The 22840-nt window shown below is 41.3% G+C and overlaps 1 protein-coding gene across 5 annotated transcripts in view; it reads right to left on the bottom strand.

The window, feature by feature from the left end:
* Positions 1–5294: 5294 nt before the first annotated feature.
* Positions 5295–22840, bottom strand: part of LOC133617526 (cyclin-dependent kinase-like 5) — a 117322-nt gene continuing 99776 nt past the window's right edge. For 4 of the 5 annotated variants that reach the window (XM_061977511.2, XM_061977513.2, XM_061977514.2 and 1 more), the window contains exons 12-17: positions 19090–20026; positions 14859–14964; positions 12482–12602; positions 8401–8506; positions 5982–6110; positions 5295–5914 (exon numbers count right to left, since the gene is read on the bottom strand). In XM_061977511.2, the coding sequence (XP_061833495.2) occupies positions 5546–5914; positions 5982–6110; positions 8401–8506; positions 12482–12602; positions 14859–14964; positions 19090–20026 (1768 nt within the window). In that variant the 3' untranslated portion in view covers positions 5295–5545. The remainder of the gene's footprint in view (positions 5915–5981; positions 6111–8400; positions 8507–12481; positions 12603–14858; positions 14965–19089; positions 20027–22840) is intronic. The other variant, XM_061977516.2, reaches the window with a different exon arrangement.

Genomic DNA, 22840 nt, shown 5'->3' with positions numbered 1-22840 from the left:
GTACATTTGTGCGAGAGTTTGTGTGCGGGTGTGTGTGTGTTTGTGCGTGCGTGTGTACGCAAGTGTGTGTGTGTGCGTGTGTTTTCGGGTGTATGCGTGTGCGATTGTTTGTGTGCGTGTGTGGGTGTATGTGTGTTTGTGTGCAAGTAAGTGTGTGTGTTTGTGTGTACGTGTACGTGTGTTTGTGTGTGTAAGTGTGTGTACGTACGTGTGTGTGTGTGTGTGCGTGCGTTTGTTTTTGTGTGTACATTTGTGCGAGAGGCTGTGTGCGTGTGTGTGCGTGTGTTTTCGTGTGTATGCGTGTGCGATTGTTTGTGTGCATGTGTGTGTGTACGTGTGTTTGTGTGCAAGTAAGTGTGTGTGTGTTCTTGTGTGTGTGTTTGTGTGTACGTGTGTGTGCGTGTACGAATGTGTATGTGTGCATGTGTGTAAATGTGAGTGTGTGTGTGTGTGTGTGTGTGCAAGTGCGTGTACGTGTGTTTGTGTGCGGGTGTGTAAGCGTGTGTACGTACGTGCGTGTGTGTGTGTGTGTATGTGCGTGTGTTTTTGTGTGTACATGTGTGTGAGTGTTTGCGTGCGTGTGCAAGGGTGTGTGTGTGCATGTGTTTTCGTGTGTAGTATGCGTGTGCGATTGTTTGTGTGCGTGTATGGGTGTATGTGTGTTTGTGTGCAAGTAAGTGTGTGTGGGTACTTGTGTGTGTGTTTGTGTGTACGTGTGTGTGCGTGTATGTGTGTTTGTGTGTGTAAGTGTGTGTACGTACGTGTGTGTGTGTGTGTGTGTAGGTGTTTGTGCGTGTGTTTTTGTGTGTACATTTGTGCGAGAGTTTGTGTGCGCGTGTGTGTACGTAAGTCTGTGTGTGTGCGTGTGTTTTCGCGTGTATGCGTTTGTGATTGTTTGTGTGCGTGTGTGGGTGTATGTGTGTGTGTGTGCAAGTAAGTGTGTGTGTGTACTTGTTTGTGTGTGTGCGAGTGTGTGTGCGTGTGTTTTTGTGTGTACATTTGTGCGAGAGTTTGTGTGCGTGCGTGTTTGTGCGTGCGTGCGCATGTTTATGTGCATGTGTGTACGTAAGTGTGTGTGTGTGTGTGCGTGTGCGTGTGTTTTCGTGTGTATGCGTGTGTGATTGTAAGTGTGTGTGTGTACTTGTTTGTGTGTGTGCGAGTGTGTGTGCGTGTGTTTTTGTGTGTACATTTGTGCGAGAGTTTGTGTGCGTGCGTGTTTGTGCGTGCGTGCGCATGTTTATGTGCATGTGTGTACGTAAGTGTGTGTGTGTGTGTGTGCGAGTGTGTGTGCGTGTGTTTTTGTGTGTACATTTGTGCGAGAGTTTGTGTGCGTGCGTGTTTGTGCGTGCGTGCGCATGTTTATGTGCATGTGTGTACGTAAGTGTGTGTGTGTGGGTGCGTGTGCGTGTGTTTTCGTGTGTATGCGTGTGTGATTGTTTGTGTGCGTGTGTGGGTGTACGTTTGTTGGTGTGCAAGTAAGTGTGTGTGTGTACTTGTGTGTGTGTTTGTGTGCGGGTGTGTAAGCGTGTGTGCGTATGTGCGTGTGTGTAAGTGTGTGTGCGTTTGTGCGTGTGTTTTTGTGTGTACATGTGTGTGAGTGTACTTGTGTGTGTGTTTGTGTGTACGTGTGTGTGCGTGTACGTGTGTTTGTGTGTGTAAGTGTGTGTGTGTAGGTGTGTGTGTGTGTGTGCGTTTGTGCGTGTGTTTTTGTGTGTACATTTGTGCGAGAGTTTGTGTGCGTGTGTGTGCGCGTGTGTGTACGTAAGTCTGTGTGTGTGCGTGTGTTTTCGCGTGTATGCGTTTGCGATTGTTTGTGTGCGTGTGTGGGTGTATGTGTGTGTGTGTGCAAGTAAGTGTGTGTGTACTTGTGTGTGTGTTTGTGTGTACGTGTGTGTGCGAGTGTGCGTGCGTGTTTTTTTGTGTGTACATTTGTGCGAGAGTTTGTGTGCGTGCGTGTTTGTGCGTGCGTGCGCATGTTTATGTACATGTGTGTACGTAAGTGTGTGTGTGTGTGCGTGTGTTTTTGTGTGTATGCGTGTGTGATTGTTTGTGTGCGTGTGTGGGTGTACGTATGTTTGTGTGCAAGTAAGTGTGTGTGTGTACTTGTGTGTGTGTTTGTGTGCGGGTGTGTAAGTGTGTGTGCGTTTGTGCGTGTGTTTTTGTGTGTACATGTGTGTGAGTGTTTGTGTGCGTGTGTAAGTGTATGTGTGTGCGTGTGTTTTCGTGTGTAAGCGTGTGCAATTGTTTGTGTGCATGTGTGGGTGTATTTGTGTTTGTGTGCAAGTAAGTGTGTGTGTGTACTTGTGTGTGTGTTTGTGTGTACGTGTACTTGTGTTTGTGTGTGTGTAAGTGTGTGTGTGCATTTGTGCGTGTGTTTTTGTGTGTACATTTGTGCGAGAGTTTGTGTGCGTGTGTGTTTGTGCGTGCGTGCGCGCGCGCGTTTGTGTGCGTGTGTGTTCGTAATTGTGTGTGTGTGCGTGTGTTTTCGTGTGTATGCGTGTGCGATTGTTTGTGTGTGTGTGTGGGTGTATGTGTGTGTGCAAGTAAGTGTGTGTGTGTACTTGTGTGTGTGTTTGTGTGCACGTGTGTGTGCGAGTGTGTGTGCGTGTACATGTGTTTGTGTGTGTAAGTGTGTGTACGTACGTGTGTGTGTGTGTGTGTAAGTGTGTGTGTGTGCGTTTGTGCGTGTGTTTTTGTGTGTACATTTGTGCGAGAGTTTGTGTGCGTGTGTGTGTGTGTTTGTGCGTGCGTGTGTGTACGTAAGTCTGTGTGTGTGCGTGTGTTTTTGCGTGTATGCGTTTGTGATTGTTTGTGTGTGTGTGTGGGTGTATGTGTGTTTGTGTGCAAGTAAGTGTGTGTGTGTGTACTTGTGTGTGTGTTTGTGTGTACGTGTGTGTGCGAGTGTGTGTGCGTGTACGTGTGTTTGTGTGTAAGTGTGTGTACGTACGTGTGTGTGTGTAAGTGTGTGTGTGTGTGTGTGTGCGTGTGTTTTTGTGTGTACATTTGTGCGAGAGTTTGCATGTGTGTGTGTTTGTGCATGCGTGTGCGTGCGTGTGTTTGTGTGCGCGTGTAGGTAAGTGTGTGTGTGTGTGTGTTTTCGTGTGTATGCGTGTGCGATTGTTTGTGTGCGTGTGTGGGTGTATGTGTGTTTGTGTGCAAGTAAGTGTGTGTGTGTGTTTGCGTGTACGTGTGTGTGCGTGTACGAATGTGTATGTGTGCATGTGTGTAAATGTGAGTGTGTGTGCACGCGCGTGTGTGTGTGTGCACGCGCGTGTATGTGTGTCTGTGTGCGGGTGTGTAAGCGTGTGTACGTACGTGCGTGTATGTATATGCCTGTGCGTTTGTGCGTGTGTTTTTGTGTGTACATGTGTGTGCGCGTGTAGGTGTGTGTGTGTACGTGTGTGTAAGTGTGTGTGTGTGTGTGTGTTGTAAAAAGTGTGTGTGTGTTGTAAAAAGTTTCTATGTGGGTTTATATATGCATATGTCAATACATATATATATATGTGTATATATGTTACTGTATATATATATATATATATACACACACAAATGTATACAAAAATGTGTGTGTGTATATATAAATTATACATACACATTTTTACATATATATATATATATATATACATATATGTATAATATGTATACAGTATATATATATAAAATGTGTGTGTATATATATATATATATATATATATATATATACCGATATATATATATATATATATATATATATATATATATATATATATATATATGTATATATGTATATATATATACAGGTAAAAGCCAGTAAATTAGAATATTTTGAAAAACTTATTTCAGTAATTGCATTCAAAAGGTGTAACTTGTACATTATATTTATTCATTGCACACAGACTGATGCATTCAAATGTTTATTTCATTTAATTTTGATGATTTGAAGTGGCAACAAATGAAAATCCAAAATTCCGTGTGTCACAAAATTAGAATATTACTTAAGGCTAATACAAAAAAGGGATTTTTAGAAATGTTGGCCAACTGAAAAGTATGAAAATGAAAAATATGAGCATGTACAATACTCAATACTTGGTTGGAGCTCCTTTTGCCTCAATTACTGCGTTAATGCGGCGTGGCATGGAGTCGATGAGTTTCTGGCACTGCTCAGGTGTTATGAGAGCCCAGGTTGCTCTGATAGTGGCCTTCAACTCTTCTGCGTTTTTGGGTCTGGCATTCTGCATCTTCCTTTTCACAATACCCCACAGATTTTCTATGGGGCTAAGGTCAGGGGAGTTGGCGGGCCAATTTAGAACAGAAATACCATGGTCCGTAAACCAGGCACGGGTAGATTTTGTGCTGTGTGCAGGCGCCAAGTCCTGTTGGAACTTGAAATCTCCATCTCCATAGAGACCTCGATTTCCAAAGGAAATGCAAACCAAACCAACCCAAACCATTACTGATGGTTTGGGTTGGTTTGGTTTGCATTTCCTTTGGAAATCGAGGTCCCAGAGTCTGGAGGAAGACAGGAGAGGCACAGGATCCACGTTGCCTGAAGTCTAGTGTAAAGTTTCCACCATCAGTGATGGTTTGGGGTGCCATGTCATCTGCTGGTGTCGGTCCACTCTGTTTCCTGAGATCCAGGGTCAACGCAGCCGTCTACCAGCAAGTTTTAGAGCACTTCATGCTTCCTGCTGCTGACCTGCTCTATGGAGATGGAGATTTCAAGTTCCAACAGGACTTGGCGCCTGCACACAGCGCAAAATCTACCCGTGCCTGGTTTACGGACCATGGTATTTCTGTTCTAAATTGGCCCGCCAACTCCCCTGACCTTAGCCCCATAGAAAATCTGTGGGGTATTGTGAAAAGGAAGATGCAGAATGCCAGACCCCAAAACGCAGAAGAGTTGAAGGCCACTATCAGAGCAACCTGGGCTCTCATAACACCTGAGCAGTGCCAGAAACTCATCGACTCCATGCCACGCCGCATTAACGCAGTAATTGAGGCAAAAGGAGCTCCAACCAAGTATTGAGTATTGTACATGCTCATATTTTTCATTTTCATACTTTTCAGTTGGCCAACATTTCTAAAAATCCCTTTTTTGTATTAGCCTTAAGTAATATTCTAATTTTGTGACACACGGAATTTGGGATTTTCATTTGTTGCCACTTCAAATCATCAAAATTAAATGAAATAAACATTTGAATGCATCAGTCTGTGTGCAATGAATAAATATAATGTACAAGTTACACCTTTTGAATGCAATTACTGAAATAAATCAAGTTTTTCAAAATATTCTAATTTACTGGCTTTTACCTGTATATATACACATTTATATTTATATAAAACATGTGTGTGTATAGTAAAAGGTGTGTTTGTATATGCATATATAAATACATATGTTTATCTATATATATGTGTATATATATATGTACATACACATATATATGTATATGTATATATATATATTTATATACATATATGTATATATATATATATATATATACATATATATATATATATATATATATATGTGTGTGTGTGTGTGTGTGTGTGTGTGTGTGTGTGTTCCTCACAGTGCAGTCTCCTTCAGGTCGTTGATGTTCTTCATACGAGAGCGAGATGTTCTTCCAAAGTTGTGAGCGTTCTGTCCTGCTTTGTTGTTCATGTTCTCCGGGTAAGGGTTCCCATCAGGGCGTGACAAAGCAGACGCGTGCCAGCCGGGCTCCAGCTGGCCGGGCAGCGGGTAGGCCGACTGTCTGCTCTTTAGCTGCGGGGTGGCCACCCCCGCGTGGCTCCGCCCCTCCGAGAAGGCGCCCTGAGCGTTGGCGGTGGTGGGCAGCGGCTGGTAGCGCATGTCGCTGGAGGGCGGCTGGGTGGAGGCGGAGGCGGAGGAGGAGAGGTGGAGGAGTTTGCGCAGCGACTTGAGGGGTTGGCTCTGCTTTAGGAGACACAAGGCATGACGTCACCCGCCCTTCAAAGTAAAAGCATGGGTGTGTGTGACATACCGGCGAGTGGGAGTCTGCCCAGTCTTTGTCCCGCTCCTGCTCCCTCTCTCTGCTCTTGTCCCGCCTCCTCTGGCCCCCCCTCTGATGACACCTGGACACCTTCTGAAGGACCGCCTCCTCGCTGGGCACCTGTGTCACATGACACACCTTTACTTTGAAAATCTTTCAACACAATAAGAACTCAAAGTCACTTTGACCACACAAACAAACTATCACCTAGCATGATGTTAGCATGTAGCTCACATAGCTATGCTAGTGTTGCCAACCTAGCATGATGTTGAAATGTCATGTTAGCATGTAGCTCACATAGCTATGCTAGTGTTGCCAACCTAGCATGATGTTGAAATGTCATGTTAGCATGTAGCTCACATAGCTATGCTAGTGTTGCTAACCTGGCATGATGTTAAAATGTAATGTTAGCATGTAGCTCACATAGCTATGCTAGTGTTGCTAACCTAGCATGATGTTAGCATGTAGCTCACATAGCTATTCTGATGTTGCTAACCTAGCATTATGTTAAAATGTCATGTTAGCATGTAGCTCACATAGCTATGCTGGTGTTGCTAACCTAGCATGATGTTGAAATGTCATGTTAGCATGTAGCTCACATAGCTATGCTAGTGTTGCTAACTTAGTATGATGGTAACATGTAATGTTAGGATGTAGTTTAAGTGGCTATGCTAAAATTGCTAACATAGCATGTTAAAATGTAATGTTAGCATGTAGCTCACATGGCTATGCTAGTTTTGCTAACCTAGCATGATGTTGAAATGTCATGTTAGCATGTAGCTCACATAGCTTTGCTAGTGTTGCTAACTTAGCATGATGTTAAAATGTAATGTTAGCATGTAGCTCACATAACTTTGCTAGTGCTGCTAACTTAGCATGATGTTAAAATGTAATGTTAGCATGTAGCTCACATAGCTATGCTGATGTTGCTAACCTAGCATTATGTTAACATGTAATGTTAGCATGTAGCTCACATAGCTATGCTAGTGTTGCTAACCTAGAATGAGAATAAAATGTAATGTTAGCATGTAGCTCACATAGTTATGCTAGTGTTGCTAACATAGCATGATGTTGAAATGTAATGTTAGCATGTAGCTCATATAACTGCTAGTGTTGCTAACCTAGCATGATGTTAAAATGTAATGTTAGTATGTAGCTCCCATAGCTATACTAGTGTTGCTAACCTCGCATGATGTAAACATGTAATGTTAGCATGTAGCTCACATAGCTATGCTAGTGTTGCTAACCTAGCATGATGTTGAAATGTCATGTTAGCATGTAGCTCACATTGCTATGCTCGTGTTGCTAACCTAGCATGATGTTAAAATGCAATGTTAGCATGTAGCTCACATAGCTATGCTAGTGTTGCTAACCTAGCATGATGTTAAAATGCAATGTTAGCATGTAGCTCACATAGTTCTGCTAGTGTTGCTAACCTAGCATGATGTTCAAATGTAATGTTAGCATGTAGCTCACATACCTTTGCTAGTGTTGCTAACTTAGCATGATGTTCAAATGTAATGTTAGCATATAGCTCACATAGCTATGCTAGTGTTGCAAACCTAGCATGATGTTAAAATGTAATGTTAGCATGTAGCTCACATAGCTATGCTAGTGTTGCTAACCTGGCATGATGTTAAAATGTAATGTTAGCATATAGCTCACATAGCTATGCTGATGTGGCTAACATAGCATGATGTTTTATTATGTAATGTTAGCATGTAGCTCACATAGCTATGCTGATGTTGCTAACATAGCATGATGTTAAAATGTAATGTTAGCATGTAGCTCACATAGCTATGCTAGTGTTGCTAACATATATATTTTATACATATATATGTACTTGTCCAGGTTGTTGTGCGTAAGAGACAACACTTTCCTTGCTGCCTGACATCCAATAAGAAGTGTCACAGTTCAGGAGAAGAGAAATTGCAAGCTAAAAATACATTGTGTGTGTTTGCGCGCTGGCCAGATTGCGTCTGTTTGTGCTCTGTCGTCAGCGCTAACCCTCCTCCTCGCCCAAAACCTGACAAACACACACGTTAAAAATGGAAGGAAAACCTTTTTATCACCTTCACTTTTATGCATTGTGCTAGTGTACCTAATAATGTGGGGTTTGTTATTATTGTATTCCATGTTTACATTGTGCTGGTGTACCTAATAATGTGGGTTTGTTATTATTGTATTCCATGTTTACATTGTGCTGGTGTACCTAATAATGTGGGGTTTGTTATTATTGTATTCCATGTTTACATTGTGCTGGTGTACCTAATAATGTGGGGTTTGTTATTATTGTATTCCATGTTTACATTGTGCTGGTGTACCTAATAATAAAATATCATATATTATATTCATGTTTACTGGAACTGCGGCACAAAGAGACAGGAGGGAATAAAAAGTTGCTATTCACCATTTGAGGTTTTTTCTTTTTCTTTTTCATCGCACGGAAGAATCCTGCTTTCTCCTTTTCCTTGGAAGGTTCCGCAGGGTTGAGGACCAGCGTGTCGGGCCCCGTCCTTGGAGCAAGACATGGTGTTAGAGGAGCACATTGAGAAAGACATGGCGTTAGAGGAGCACGTTAGAGCAAGACATGGTGTTAGAGGAGCATGTTGGAGCAAGACATGGTGTTAGAGGTGTCAGGCTTGTCCCTGACAGTTTGACTGTGTTTTAGTTTTTTCTCTGCGTTTGTCTTCGTTTTCTGTCCAGCACTTTTATTTTGTCTTTATTTCCTACTTGTCTCCCTGAGTGCTGTGTCCCCTCAGCTGTGGCTGATTGGCACCTGGCCACACCTGGTGTCAATCAGCCAGCTGCTATTTAAACCTGCCTTCCCCTCCAGTCAGTGCTGGATCATTGTCATTTCTACTTGTCGTTGTCAGTGTAGCTGGATGCGGTAGCGGTAAGCTATATTCTGTAGCTGTTTGTAGTCTGCTGTCTTTTTGTTCCTCGTCTTCCAGTTCTTGTTTCCCTGGCATCCTGTTTCCTGTTCCTAGTTCCTGGTTTGTGTTTTTTCCTTTACTTTATGAACATTAAATCATGTTTTCCCGTATAACGCCTTCCGCCTTCTCTGCATCTTGGGGTTCGTGTCCTACAAACTCTGACATAATGATCCAGCCTAGTACGAACCTCGCGGAGATTTCCTTGGCGGAGAGACTTAACAAAGCTTTATCGTTGATGGCCGAATCAAAAAAAGAGCTTTGCCTCTTTTTGTGATCCCTCCCACCCATCCCTGTCCTGTGTTGGTTTCTCGTGGGATGTCTTGGATCCGTCCCTTGAGGGGGGGGCTATGAGTAGCTGTGCAGCTGGGGAGGCACAGCTACTCCTCACCCCAGTGGGTCTGCAACAGACGGCGCCATCCTGTCCGGTGGGCCGGCAGACGCCACCATGCAGTCCGGTGGGCCGGCAGACGCCACCATGCAGTCCGGTGGGCCGGCAGACGCCACCATGCAGTCCGGTGGGCCGGCAGACGCCACCATGCAGTCCGGTGGGCCGGCAGACGCCACCATGCAGTCCGGTGGGCCGGCAGACGCCACCATGCAGTCCGGTGGGCCGGCAGCAGAGGGCGCCACCATGCAGTCCGGTGGGCCGGCAGCAGAGGGCGCCACCATGCAGTCCGGTGGGCCGGCAGCAGAGGGCGCCACCATGCAGTCCGGTGGGCCGGCAGCAGAGGGCGCCACCATGCAGTCCGGTGGGCCGGCAGCAGAGGGCGCCACCATCCTCCTCTCCGGTGGGCCGGCAGCAGAGAGCGCCACCATCCTCCTCTCCGGTGGGCCGGCAGCAGAGGGCGCCACCATCCTCCTCTCCGGTGGGCCGGCAGCAGAGGGCGCCACCATCCTCCTCTCCGGTGGGCCGGCAGCAGAGGGCGCCACCATCCTCCTCTCCGGTGGGCCGGCAGCAGAGGGCGCCACCATCCTCCTCTCCGGTGGGCCGGCAGCAGAGGGCGCCACCATCCTCCTCTCCGGTGGGCCGGCAGCAGAGGGCGCCACCATCCTCCTCTCCGGTGGGCCGGCAGCAGAGGGCGCCACCATCCTCCTCTCCGGTGGGCCGGCAGCAGAGGGCGCCACCATCCTCCTCTCCGGTGGGCCGGCAGCAGAGGGCGCCACCATCCTCCTCTCCGGTGGGCCGGCAGCAGAGGGCGCCACCATCCTCCTCTCCGGTGGGCCGGCAGCAGAGGGCGCCACCATCCTCCTCTCCGGTGGGCCGGCAGCAGAGGGCGCCACCATCCTCCTCTCCGGTGGGCCGGCAGCAGAGGGCGCCACCATCCTCTTCTCCGGTGGGCCGGCAGCAGAGGGCGCCACCATCCTCTTCTCCGGTGGGCCGGCAGCAGAGGGCGCCACCATCCTCCTCTCCGGTGGGCCGGCAGCAGAGGGCGCCACCATCCTCCTCTCCGGTGGGCCGGCAGCAGAGGGCGCCACCATCCTCCTCTCCGGTGGGCCGGCAGCAGAGGGCGCCACCATCCTCCTCTCCGGTGGGCCGGCAGCAGAGGGCGCCACCATCCTCCTCTCCGGTGGGCCGGCAGCAGAGGGCGCCACCATCCTCCTCTCCGGTGGGCCGGCAGCAGAGGGCGCCACCATCCTCCTCTCCGGTGGGCCGGCAGCAGAGGGCGCCACCATCCTCCTCTCCGGTGGGCCGGCAGCAGAGGGCGCCACCATCCTCCTCTCCGGTGGGCCGGCAGCAGAGGGCGCCACCATCCTCCTCTCCGGTGGGCCGGCAGCAGAGGGCGCCACCATCCTCCTCTCCGGTGGGCCGGCAGCAGAGGGCGCCACCATCCTCTTCTCCGGTGGGCCGGCAGCAGAGGGCGCCACCATCCGCCCCGGTGGGCCAGCAGAGGGCGCCGCCACCATCCTCCCCGGTGGGCCAGCAGAGGGCGCCACCACCATCGTCTCCGGTGGGTTCTCCCACACCGGCGGACGAGTCGCCTCGCCAATTGCGGCGGCGTTCAACTCGCCATCGCCACCTAACTCTTCCCCGCTGGTTGCGGGGACACTTAGCCTGGTGGCCCACCTCCTTGTCCTCCCTCCACCCTCCCGTGACTTTGGACTTTTTTGGGGCGGGGGGGGGTGTTCTAGAACGTCTGGTATCCGTTATAGGAAGGGGGGCTACTGTCAGGCTTGTCCCTGACAGTGTTTTAGTTTTTTCTCTGCGTTTGTCTTAGTTTTCTGTCCAGCACTTTTATTTTGTCTTTATTTCCTACTTGTCTCCCTGAGTGCTGTGTCCCCTCAGCTGTGGCTGATTGGCACCTGGCCACACCTGGTGTCAATCAGCCAGCTGCTATTTAAACCTGCCTTCCCCTCCAGTCAGTGCTGGATCATTGTCATTTCTACTTGTCGTTGTCAGTGTAGCTGGATGCGGTAGCGGTAAGCTATATTCTGTAGCTGTTTGTAGTCTGCTGTCTTTTTGTTCCTCGTCTTCCAGTTCTTGTTTCCCTGGCATCCTGTTTCCTGTTCCTAGTTCCTGGTTTGTGTTTTTTCCTTTACTTTATGAACATTAAATCATGTTTTCCCGTATAACGCCTTCCGCCTTCTCTGCATCTTGGGGTTCGTGTCCTACAAACTCTGACAAGAGGAGCACGTTGGAGCAAGACATGGTGTAGAGGAGCACATTGAGAAAGACATGGTGTTAGAGGAGCACATTGAGAAAGACATGGTGTTAGAGGAGCACATTGAGAAAGACATGGTGTTGGAGCAAGACATGGTGTTAGAGGAGCACGTTGGAGCAAGACATGGTGTTAGAGGAGCACAATGAGAAAGACATGGTGTTAGAGGAGCACATTGAGAAAGACATGGTGTTGGAGGAGCACATTGAGAAAGACATGGTGTTAGAGGAGCACGTTGGAGAAAGACATGGTGTTAGAGGAGCACGTTGGAGCAAGACATGGTGTTAGAGGAGCACATTGAGAAAGACATGGTGTTAGAGGAGCACATTGAGAAAGACATGGTGTTAGAGGAGCACGTTGGAGCAAGACATGGTGTTAGAGGAGCACGTTGGAGCAAGACATGGTGTTAGAGGAGCACATTGAGAAAGACATGGTGTTAGAGGAGCACATTGAGAAAGACATGGTGTTAGAGGAGCACGTTGGAGAAAGACATGGTGTTAGAGGAGCAAGACATGGTGTTAGAGGAGCACATTGAGAAAGACATGGTGTTAGAGGAGCACATTGAGAAAGACATGGTGTTAGAGGAGCACGTTAGAGCAAGACATGGTGTTAGAGGAGCACGTTGGAGAAAGACATGGTGTTAGAGGAGCACATTGAGAAAGGCATGGTGTTAGAGGAGCAAGATGAGAAAGGCATGGTGTTAGAGGAGCACGTTGGAGAGAGGCACGGTGTTAGAGGAGCAAGATGAGAAAGGCATGGTGTTAGAGGAGCACGTTGGAGAAAGGCATGGTGTTAGAGGAGCACGTTGGAGAAAGGCATGGTGTTAGAGGAGCACGTTGGAGAGAGGCACGGTGTTAGAGGAGCATGTTAGCGGAGAACAAAGACAGGCTGACCTTACCAGGGGTCAAAGGTCGTCTGGCGTTTGGAGTGGTTGGTCATGTTGCCGCCATCACCCCCCATGTTTGACCCCCGACCCTGAGAGCGGCCATCATGGAAGTTGTCTGGCCGAGGGGAAGGTACTGTTGGACAAATCATCACATTCAAACAATGTCTCAGAGTGACGATAACCCTAGAAGAGGCTCAGTACAACACATCCATTGTTCCTAAAAACACTGGCTTTGACAGCTGTGGCTGTAGGCAACCTCCTGGTGTAAAGTCCTCAAGATGGCAGTTGTTGCCTTTGACTTATGATACAGAGTCAGCATCCTTTATGTAGCTCTGCATGCACTATAAAATGTCACGTGTCTTATGTAATGCCTACTCATCACAAGAGTGGTTGTGTTGCACAGTCTACTGATATCACATTTTTCCTCTCCACTTTCTCATGCACTCCACATCATTGTTTGTGGCAAAAAAAGAACATTGCATGTTAGCAAGAAGATGCTAGCATGTAGCGAAATGACGCTTGATCTAAACAGAAGTTCACTTCTTTTTACACTTGTCAAAGCTTCAAACATGCTTCATTAATGCTTTTATGATGGACACAGTTTGACTCTTGAACAGATGAATTCCCTCTACAATGTACTGAAATGGCATGATTAAATTATTAATAACAATACTACTAATAATAATAATATTGATAACAATAACGATAAAAATAATGATAATAATACAATTAATAATAATAATAATAATAATGATAGTGGTATTGATAATGGTAATAATTAAAATATAATTGATAATATGATAATACTAATAGTGATAGTAATAACTAATAATAATGATAATAATGCTAATAATATTAAAAAATAATGTTAAAAATAATAACATTGATAGTAATAATAATGCTACTAATAATATCATGATAATGATATTAATAATAATGATATAAATACTAACATTAATAATTATAATAATAATATGGATAGTATTAATACTAATAATAATAATATTAATAATAATGATAAAAATACTAATATTAATAAAGATAATGTAGTAATGGTAATACTACTACTAATAATAATAATGACATTAATAATATTGATAGTACTAATAATAAAGATACAATTATTAATATTGATAATGATAATAACAATAATAACATCCATCCATCCATCCATTTTCTACCGCTTATTCCCTTTGGGGTCGCGGGGGGCGCTGGAGCCTATCTCAGCTACAATCGGGCGGAAGGCGGGGTACACCCTGGACAAGTCGCCACCTCATCGCAGGGCCAACACAGATAGACAGACAACATTCACACTCACATCCACACACTAGGGCCAATTTAGTGTTGCCAATCAACTTATCCCCAGGTGCAATAACAATGATTTAAAAAAATAATAATACTAACACTGATAATAATGATAATATTAATAATAATAGTGATGATAATAATAATATTGATAATGATAACAATAATAAAAAATAATTTAAAAAATAAATAATACTAACACTGATAATAATAACAATGAAAATAATAATAATAATAGTGATAATAATAATGATAATAATAAATAATACTAACACTGATAATAATGATAATAATAACAATGAAAATAATAATAATAGTGATAATAATAATGATAATAATAATAATGACAATAATAATAATAATGATAATAATAATAATAATGATATTAATAATAATAATGTTCATGGTAATACTACTACCACTAACAATAATGATAACAATATTAATAATAACTATAAAAAATACTAATATTATTAATTCTAATAATATTGATAGTAATAATGATACTACTACTAATAATAATGATAACAATATTACTAATAATGATACAAATACTAATATTGTAATTATATTATTAATAACAATGATAATAATAATAGTATTACTAATAATAATGACAATAATAATGATAGGAATAATAATATATTATTATTAATAATATTGATAATGATGATAACAATAACAATGATAAAAATAATATTAATAATAATAATAATGCAAGGAATAATAATGATAGTATTATTAATAATATTGATAATGATAATACTAATAATGCTTAAAATAATAATAATAATAATGATAATATTAATCTTAATAATAATAATAACAATGACAATCATAATAATAAAAATAAAAATAATAATAATGGTCATAATAATAATAATGGCAATTATAATAATAATACTGATAACAACAATAATAATAATAATATTATCATTAATAATAATTATAACAATAATAATAATAATAATAGTAATAGTAATAATGACAATAATAATAATAATGGTAAAAATAATAATGGTAATACTAATAATGTGTTTTCTGTAAATAAGATGTTTTTGAAGACGGACAAGAAGACACCCACCTCTGTAGAAGCTTCCCACCCTGCGAGGCATGGACTCACTGTAGATGTTGCGGTTCTCCTTGGAGGAGGAGCCATCGTCCACCTGAGCCTCGTGATACACACCCACCTGTGTCATGACAGAGGAGGGGGGCGGGGTTAACACCTGTACGACCACATGCTCCTCTTCATTCTTACAGCACCAAAACACAAACAAACTTTGGATGCTTGACCAAGAGCTGGGCGATAAAACAACATCAATATATATATCGCCATAGACACGTCATCAATAATCAATAAGGCAATCACTCTCTGGTAACCTAGCAACGCAGGAAGTGATCACTGATCAGTGGGCGTGACACGCTAACAGCCAATCAAGTGACAGTATCAACGATCAAGTTTAAATTGTGGATAAAAGAGGAAAAGTCGCCTGGACAGTTTTTGGATTTTTTCCAAGGGGACCGTAGTCAGACCAATGTGGTCTGTAAATGCTGCAAGGCAAGAGCGCTAATAATACTACAATACCTTAGCTCACCTTTTAGAGCACAGCTGTAACTTCCTGCCACCAAACCTGCAGAAAGTAGTTATTCTCAGGTTCTTCTATGTTTACATGTTTTCATCCTCTGCTTGAAAGACCTAACCTCAATTCTGACCTTCCGCTGGAATTGCACCTCCCCTTTATCTCTAAAATCCTCGAAAATGCACGGCAGCTAAATGAATACTTAACGCCTGACAATCGTTGTAAAACCCTTTCAGTCGGCTTTCATTTTCACACTTTGCACTATTTTTTACACTTTATGCAGCATTTCTTACATATTCCTTATTTTTAAGACCTTACTGTTAAGTCTTCAATGTGATTTGAATAATTTGTTGACATTTCCTTTCTGCCTCGATAGCTGAGGGATTAGTCACAGGAAAATAAATTTCCAATTAAATCTATTTTTCTCCTGCTCCCTATTTTCCACGGGTCATAAAAACATCAATAAATATTGATATGGACCGATACAAAACACTGATTTCGTGATACAAAGTGAGGAGTGCGGCAGGAACAATCTCTATTAAAGTACAATATGTGAAGTGAAGTACAAATACAAGCTTTTCAAGTTTTTGTCATGACCTTCTTCCTCACTGACACAATGGCTGATATGCGACCCGCCTTTTTGGAAGGTAGCAGGCTTCACAACACGTCTTAAGATAAGGCCCTGCCTACTATTCGTCAGGCTTCTCTACATCACCATAACTCATCTCCTCCATTTTATACACTTTTATAACACTTTATGGATTTAATACTTTGTAGGTTTCCTCCGGAAATATTGTCAACATTGAAATAAAAGCAATTCACGTAGATTATAGTTGAGACGTTTTTCAAGATGGCTGACATCACTTCTTCCTGGATGTGACAGAAAGTACTAGAATGGGTGAGCTGCTGCCTCACCTTCTTGACTTATATAATCATATCATATTTGTCAACATATTTACACAAAGTTTGCATTTTTATGTCGTCATGTCCATCCATCTCTGTCGGGTTATTTGATCGAATGACGGAACATGAAACTCGTGGCGCTCCTTTAATGTTGCGGACGGAGGCTTGACTCCATCGTTGGAGTAGCCAAAACAAACAAAACGGGACCAGTAGGACGCCAGGAAAGAAGGACAAAAACTGGTTTGCCGGTACGGCTAGACGACTGAATTTGTGAACTGCTGCCTGCTCTTCTTTCCTTATATAATCATCTCATATTTGTCAACACATTTACACATTAGCATACAGCATAGCTCGTTAGCATAAAGTATAGCTAATTATCATAAACGCTAGCTCGTTAGCACCAAAAAACTAGGTCATTAGCATAAAGGCTAGATGAATAGCATAATGGATAGCTCATTAGCATAAATGACATCTCATTTACATACAGGGTAGCTCATTGGCATAAAGGATAGCTCAGTAGCATAAAGGATATCTCATTTACATACAGGATAGCGCATTAGCATAAAGGATAGCTCATGATCATAAAGGATAGCTCGTTAGAAAAATAACTAGCTCATTAGCATAAAGGATAGCTCAGTACCATAAATGATATATCATTTGCATACAGGCTAGCTCATTAGCATGAATTATAGCTTATTATCATAAAGGCTAGCTTGTTAGCAAAAAAAACTAGCTCATTATCATAAAGGCTAGCTCATTAGCATAAACGATAGCTTAGTGTTATAAATGATATTTCATTTACATACCGACTAGCTCATTAGCATGAAGTATAGCTCGTTATTATAAAAGAAAACTCATTATCATAAAGGCTAGCTCCTTAGCAAAAAAACTATTTCATTAGCATAAAGGTTAGCTGATTAGCATAACGGATATCTCATTAGCATATAGGATAGCTCAGTAGCATAAAGGATATCCCATTTACATACAGGCTAGCTCATTAGCATAAAGTATAGCTCGTTAGCATAAAGGACAGCTCATTAACATTAAGGTTAGCTCGTTATATAAAAAAACTAGCTCATTAGCATAAATGCTAGCTAATTAGCATAAAGGATAGCTCAGTAGCATAAATGATATTTCATTTGCATACAGGCTAGCTCATTAGCATGAAGTATAGCTCGTTATCATAAAAGATGACTCATTATCATAAAGGCTAGCTCGTTAGCAAAAAAAACCCAATTTCATTAGCAAAAAAGGCTAGCTGATTAGCATAACGAATATCTCATTAGCATAAAGGATATCTCATTAGAATAAAGGATAGCTCAGTAGCATAAAGGATATCTCCTTAACATAAAGGATATATCATTTACATACAGGCTAGCTCATAAGCATGACGTATAGCTTGTTAGCATAAAGGATAGCTCATTATCATAAAGGATAGCTCGTTAACAAAAAAAACTAGCTCATTAGCATAAAGGATAGCTCAGTACCATAAATGATATTTAATTTACATACAGGCTAGCTCATTAGCATAAAGTATAGCTCATTATCATAAAAGATAACTCATTATCATAAAGGCTAGCTTGTTAGCAAAGAAAACAACCTATTTCATTAGCATAAAGGCTAGCTGATTAGCATAACGGATATCTCATTAGCATAAAGGATAGCTCAGTAGCATAAAGGATATGCCATTTACATACAGGCTAGCTCATTAGCATAAAGTATAGCTCGTTAACATAATGGAAAGCTCATTATCATTAAGGTTAGCTCGTTATATAAAAAACTAGCTCATTAGCATAAAGGTTTAGCTAATTAGCATAAAGGATAGCTCAGTAGCATAAATATTTCATTTACATACAGGCTAGCTCATTAGCATGAAGTATAGCTCGTTATCATAAAAGATGACTCATTATCATAAAGGCTAGCTCGTTAGCAAGAAAACCCATTTTCATTAGCAAAAAGGCTAGCTGATTAGCATAACAAATATCTCATTAGCATAAAGGATATCTCATTAACATAAAGGATATATCATTTACTTACAGGCTAGCTCATTAGCATGATGTATAGCTTGTTAGCATAAAGGATAGCTCATTATCATAAAGGATAGCTCGTTAGCAAAAAAAACCCATCTAGCTCATTAGCATAAAGGATAGCTCAGTACCATAAATTATTTTTCATTTACATACAAGCTAGCTCATTAGCATGAAGTATAGCTCATTATCATAAAAGATAACTCATTATCATAAAGGCTAGCTTGTTAGCAAAGAAAACAACTTATTTCATTAGCATAAAGGCTAGCTGATTAGCATAACGGATAGCTCATTAGCATAAAGGATATCTCATTAGCATAAAGGATAGCTCAGTAGCATAAAGGATATCTCATTTACATACAGGCTAGCTCATTAGCATAAAGTATAGCTTGTTAGCATAAAGGATAGCTCATTATCATAAAGGCCAGCTCGTAAGCAAAAAAAACAAACTCATTAGCATAAATGATAGCTCAGTACCATAAATGATATCTCATTTACATACAGGCTAGCTCATTAGCATAACCTATAGCTCGTTAGCAAAAAAAAAAAAAAACCTAGCTCATTAGCATAAAGTATAGCTCATTAGCATAAAGGATAGCTCGTTAGCATAAATGATTGCTCAGTACCATAAATATCTCATTTACATACAGGCTAGCTCATTAGCATAAAGTATAGCTCGTTAGCATAAAGGATAGCTCGTTAGCAAAAAACTAGCTCATTAGCATAGATGCTAGCTCATTAGCATATATGCTAGCTGATTAGCATCCAGGGTACAGCCGAGTGCACTAACCCTTCTGTTACTCACCCGGCTCATGTCGTCCTCCCGGGACGCAGAGTGGCGAGGTAGCGTGCGATGCTGCAGCTGAGGAGACAGAAGCTGCAGGCTGCTGGCCCGGGTGGGACCGCCCTGGCCCACCAGCAGACCCTGGTCGGCCCCGTGAGTCCTCTGGTGGTCCCTGCGCACGTACATGGAGTGGCGGTGCGGCCTCTGCTGGGACGAGAAGGGGCTGCTGTAGCCCTGCCCGTAGGACCCCGGGTCGTGGGCGCCCTCCGCCGGCTCCAGGGCGTCCGGCGACTTGGCCTCCTCCGAGGCCTTGTGGCGGACGGAGGAGCGGCGGTAGGAGGAGTCCAGCGTGTTGCTCTCTCGCTCCGAGCGGGTGCTCCCTCTGGCGCCCGGGCGCTCCAGGCGGCGCACGGCGGGGCTGCCGGGGGCGGTGAGGTCCAAGCAGCTGGTGGGGAAGTAGCGGGCGGCGGTCTCGTCGGCGTACAGGTGCACGTCGTTGAGGTTGCCCACGGACTTGGCGTCGCTGAGCGTGCCGTAGCTCTTGGACAGGTTGAGGTAAGAAAACTTGGGCGTGTCCAGGTAGTTGTGTCGGCCGTGTTTGTCCCCCGACTGCAGCGTGCTGGTCTTGCCCTCCACGAAGGAGTGGCGGTGCTGCTGCAAGCGCGAGTTGGACTTCAGGTACTTGGCCCCGGGCCCGTCCGAGCCCTTGGCCTCGAAGTCGCCCTTGGTCTTGGCCTCGCCGGGGCTGAGCAGGTGGGGCAGGTTGGCGGCGGCCAGGTCCACGGTGCAGGAAGTGGAGTGGTTGAAGGGCTGGTAGGTCTTGGGGTGCAGGGTGGGACTCAGGCTGCCGTTCATGTTGGTGTTGTTGTTGTTGGGGTGCAGGTCCTCGTGGCGAGGAAGGCTGGAACACTCCCTGGTGCTGGAGCGATGGCCCCCGGAACCTTTGCCAGCGTGACTTCTGGAACGTTCCACAAGCATCGCTTCAATAAAGAAATATTCTCTGCTACTCACCTCAACTACTCAGGAAAGTATCATAATACTGTGTTCTTGTCACTATTAGTACTATAATACTGTGTACTAGTCACTACTAGTACTATAATACTATATATAATACTATAATACTGTACACTAGTCACTACTAGTACTATAATACTATATATAAAACTGTGTACTAATCACTATTAGTACTATATATAATACTATAATACTGTATACTAGTCACTATTAGTACTATAATACTATATATAATACTATAATACTGTACACTAGTCACTACTAGTACTATAATACTATATATAATACTGTGTACTAATCACTATTAGTACTATATATAGTACTATCATACTGTACACTAGTCACTACTAGTACTATAATAGTATATATGATCCTATAATACTGTATACTAGTCACTATTAGTACTATAATACTATATATAATACTGTGTACTTGTCACTTTTAATACTATATTACTATATATAATACTATAATACTGTACACTAGTCATTACTAGTACTATAATACTATATATAATACTGTATACTAGTCACTATTAGTACTATAATACTATATATAATACTGTGTACTTGTCACTATTAGTACTATATTACTATATATAATACTATAATACTGTACACTAGTCACTACTAGTACTATAATACTATATATAATACTATAATACTGTATACTAGTCACTATTAGTACTATAATACTATTTATAACAATATAATACTGTGTACTAGTCACTTTAATACTATAATACTATATATAATACTATAATACTGTGTACTAGTCACTATTAGTACTATAATACTATATATAATACCATGTACTAGTCACTATTAGTACTATAATACTATATATAATACTATAATACTGTGTACTAGTCACTATTAGTAATATAATACTATATATATTACTATAATACTGTGTACTAGTCACTATTAGTACTATAATACTATATATAATACTATAATACTATACACTAGTCACTACTAGTACTATAATACTATATATAATACTATAATACTGTGTACTAGTCACTATTAGTACTATATATCGTACTATAATACTGTACAATACTCACTACTAGTACTATAATACTGTGTACTAGTCACTATTAGTACTATATTACTATACATAGTACTATAATACTGTGCACTTGTCACTACTAGTACTATAATACTGTTTATTAGTCACTATTAGTACTATAATACTATATATAGTACTATAATAATGTACACTTGTCACTATTAGTACTATAATACTATATATAATACTATAATACTGTACACTAGTCACTACTAGTACTATAATATTATATGTAATACTATAATACTGTATACTAGTCACAACTAGTACTATAATATTATATGCAATACTATAATACTATATACTAGTCACTATTGGTACTAAAATAATATATATAATACTATAATACTGCACACTAGTCACTACTAGTACTATAATACTATATATAATACTGTGTACTAGTCACTATTAGTACTATAATACTATATATAATACCGTGTACTAGTCACTATTAGTACTATAATACTATATATAATACTATAATACTGTGTACTAGTCACTATTAGTAATATAATACTATATATAATACTATAATACTGTGTACTAGTCACTATTAGTAGTATAATACTATATATAATACTATAATGCTGTACACTAGTCACTACTAGTACTATAATACTATATATAATACTATAATACTGTATACTAGTCAGTATTAGTACTATAATACTATATATAATACTGTGAATAAGCGGTAGAAAATGGATGGATGGATGGATAATACTGTGTACTAGTCACTATTAGTACTATAATACTATATATAATACTGTACACTAGTCACTCCTAGTACTATAATACTATATATAATACTACAATACTGTGTACTAGTCACTATTAGTACTATATTACTATATATAGTACTATAATACTGTACAATAGTCACTACTAGTACTATAATACTGTGTACTAGTCACTATTAGTACTATATTACTATATATAGTACTATAATACTGTACACTAGTCACTACTAGTACTATAATACTGTTTACTAGTCACTATTAGTACTATATTACTATATATAGTACTATAATACTGTACACTTGTCACTATTAGTATTATAATACTATATATAATACTATACACTAGTCACTACTAGTACTATAATATTATATGTAATACTATAATACTATATACTAGTCACTATTAGTACTAAAATACTATATATAATACTATAATACTGTACACTAGTCACTACTAGTACTATAATACTATATATAATACTGTGTACTCGTCACTATTAGTACTATAATACTATATACAATACTATAATACTGTGTACTAGTCACTATTAGTAATATAATACTATATATAATATAATACTGTATACTAGTCACTATTGAATACACATGTCATGATATTGCATCATTACTACTGTGACATCACCAATATTATTATTATTATTATTACTATTTTATCATCTTTTTAATCTTTACAGTATTATCAGTTGTATCTTTATTAATATCATACTTTGTACTACTGTCATCATCACCATTATTATTATTATTATATCATCATCATCATCATCACTACTACAGTATCATCATTATTATTTTTTACTATCATCATCAACACATTATTTTCATCATCACTGTTATTATTACTATATCATCATCACCACTACTACAGTATCATTATTATTATTATTACTGTCGTCATCAATACTACATCATTTTCATAATCACTG

Source organism: Nerophis lumbriciformis, linkage group LG18 (assembly GCF_033978685.3).
Source record: "Nerophis lumbriciformis linkage group LG18, RoL_Nlum_v2.1, whole genome shotgun sequence".
Taxonomy (NCBI): domain Eukaryota; kingdom Metazoa; phylum Chordata; class Actinopteri; order Syngnathiformes; family Syngnathidae; genus Nerophis; species Nerophis lumbriciformis.
Note: the sequence above shows the minus strand (reverse complement) of the source record. Positions and strands in the feature narration are given on the sequence as shown.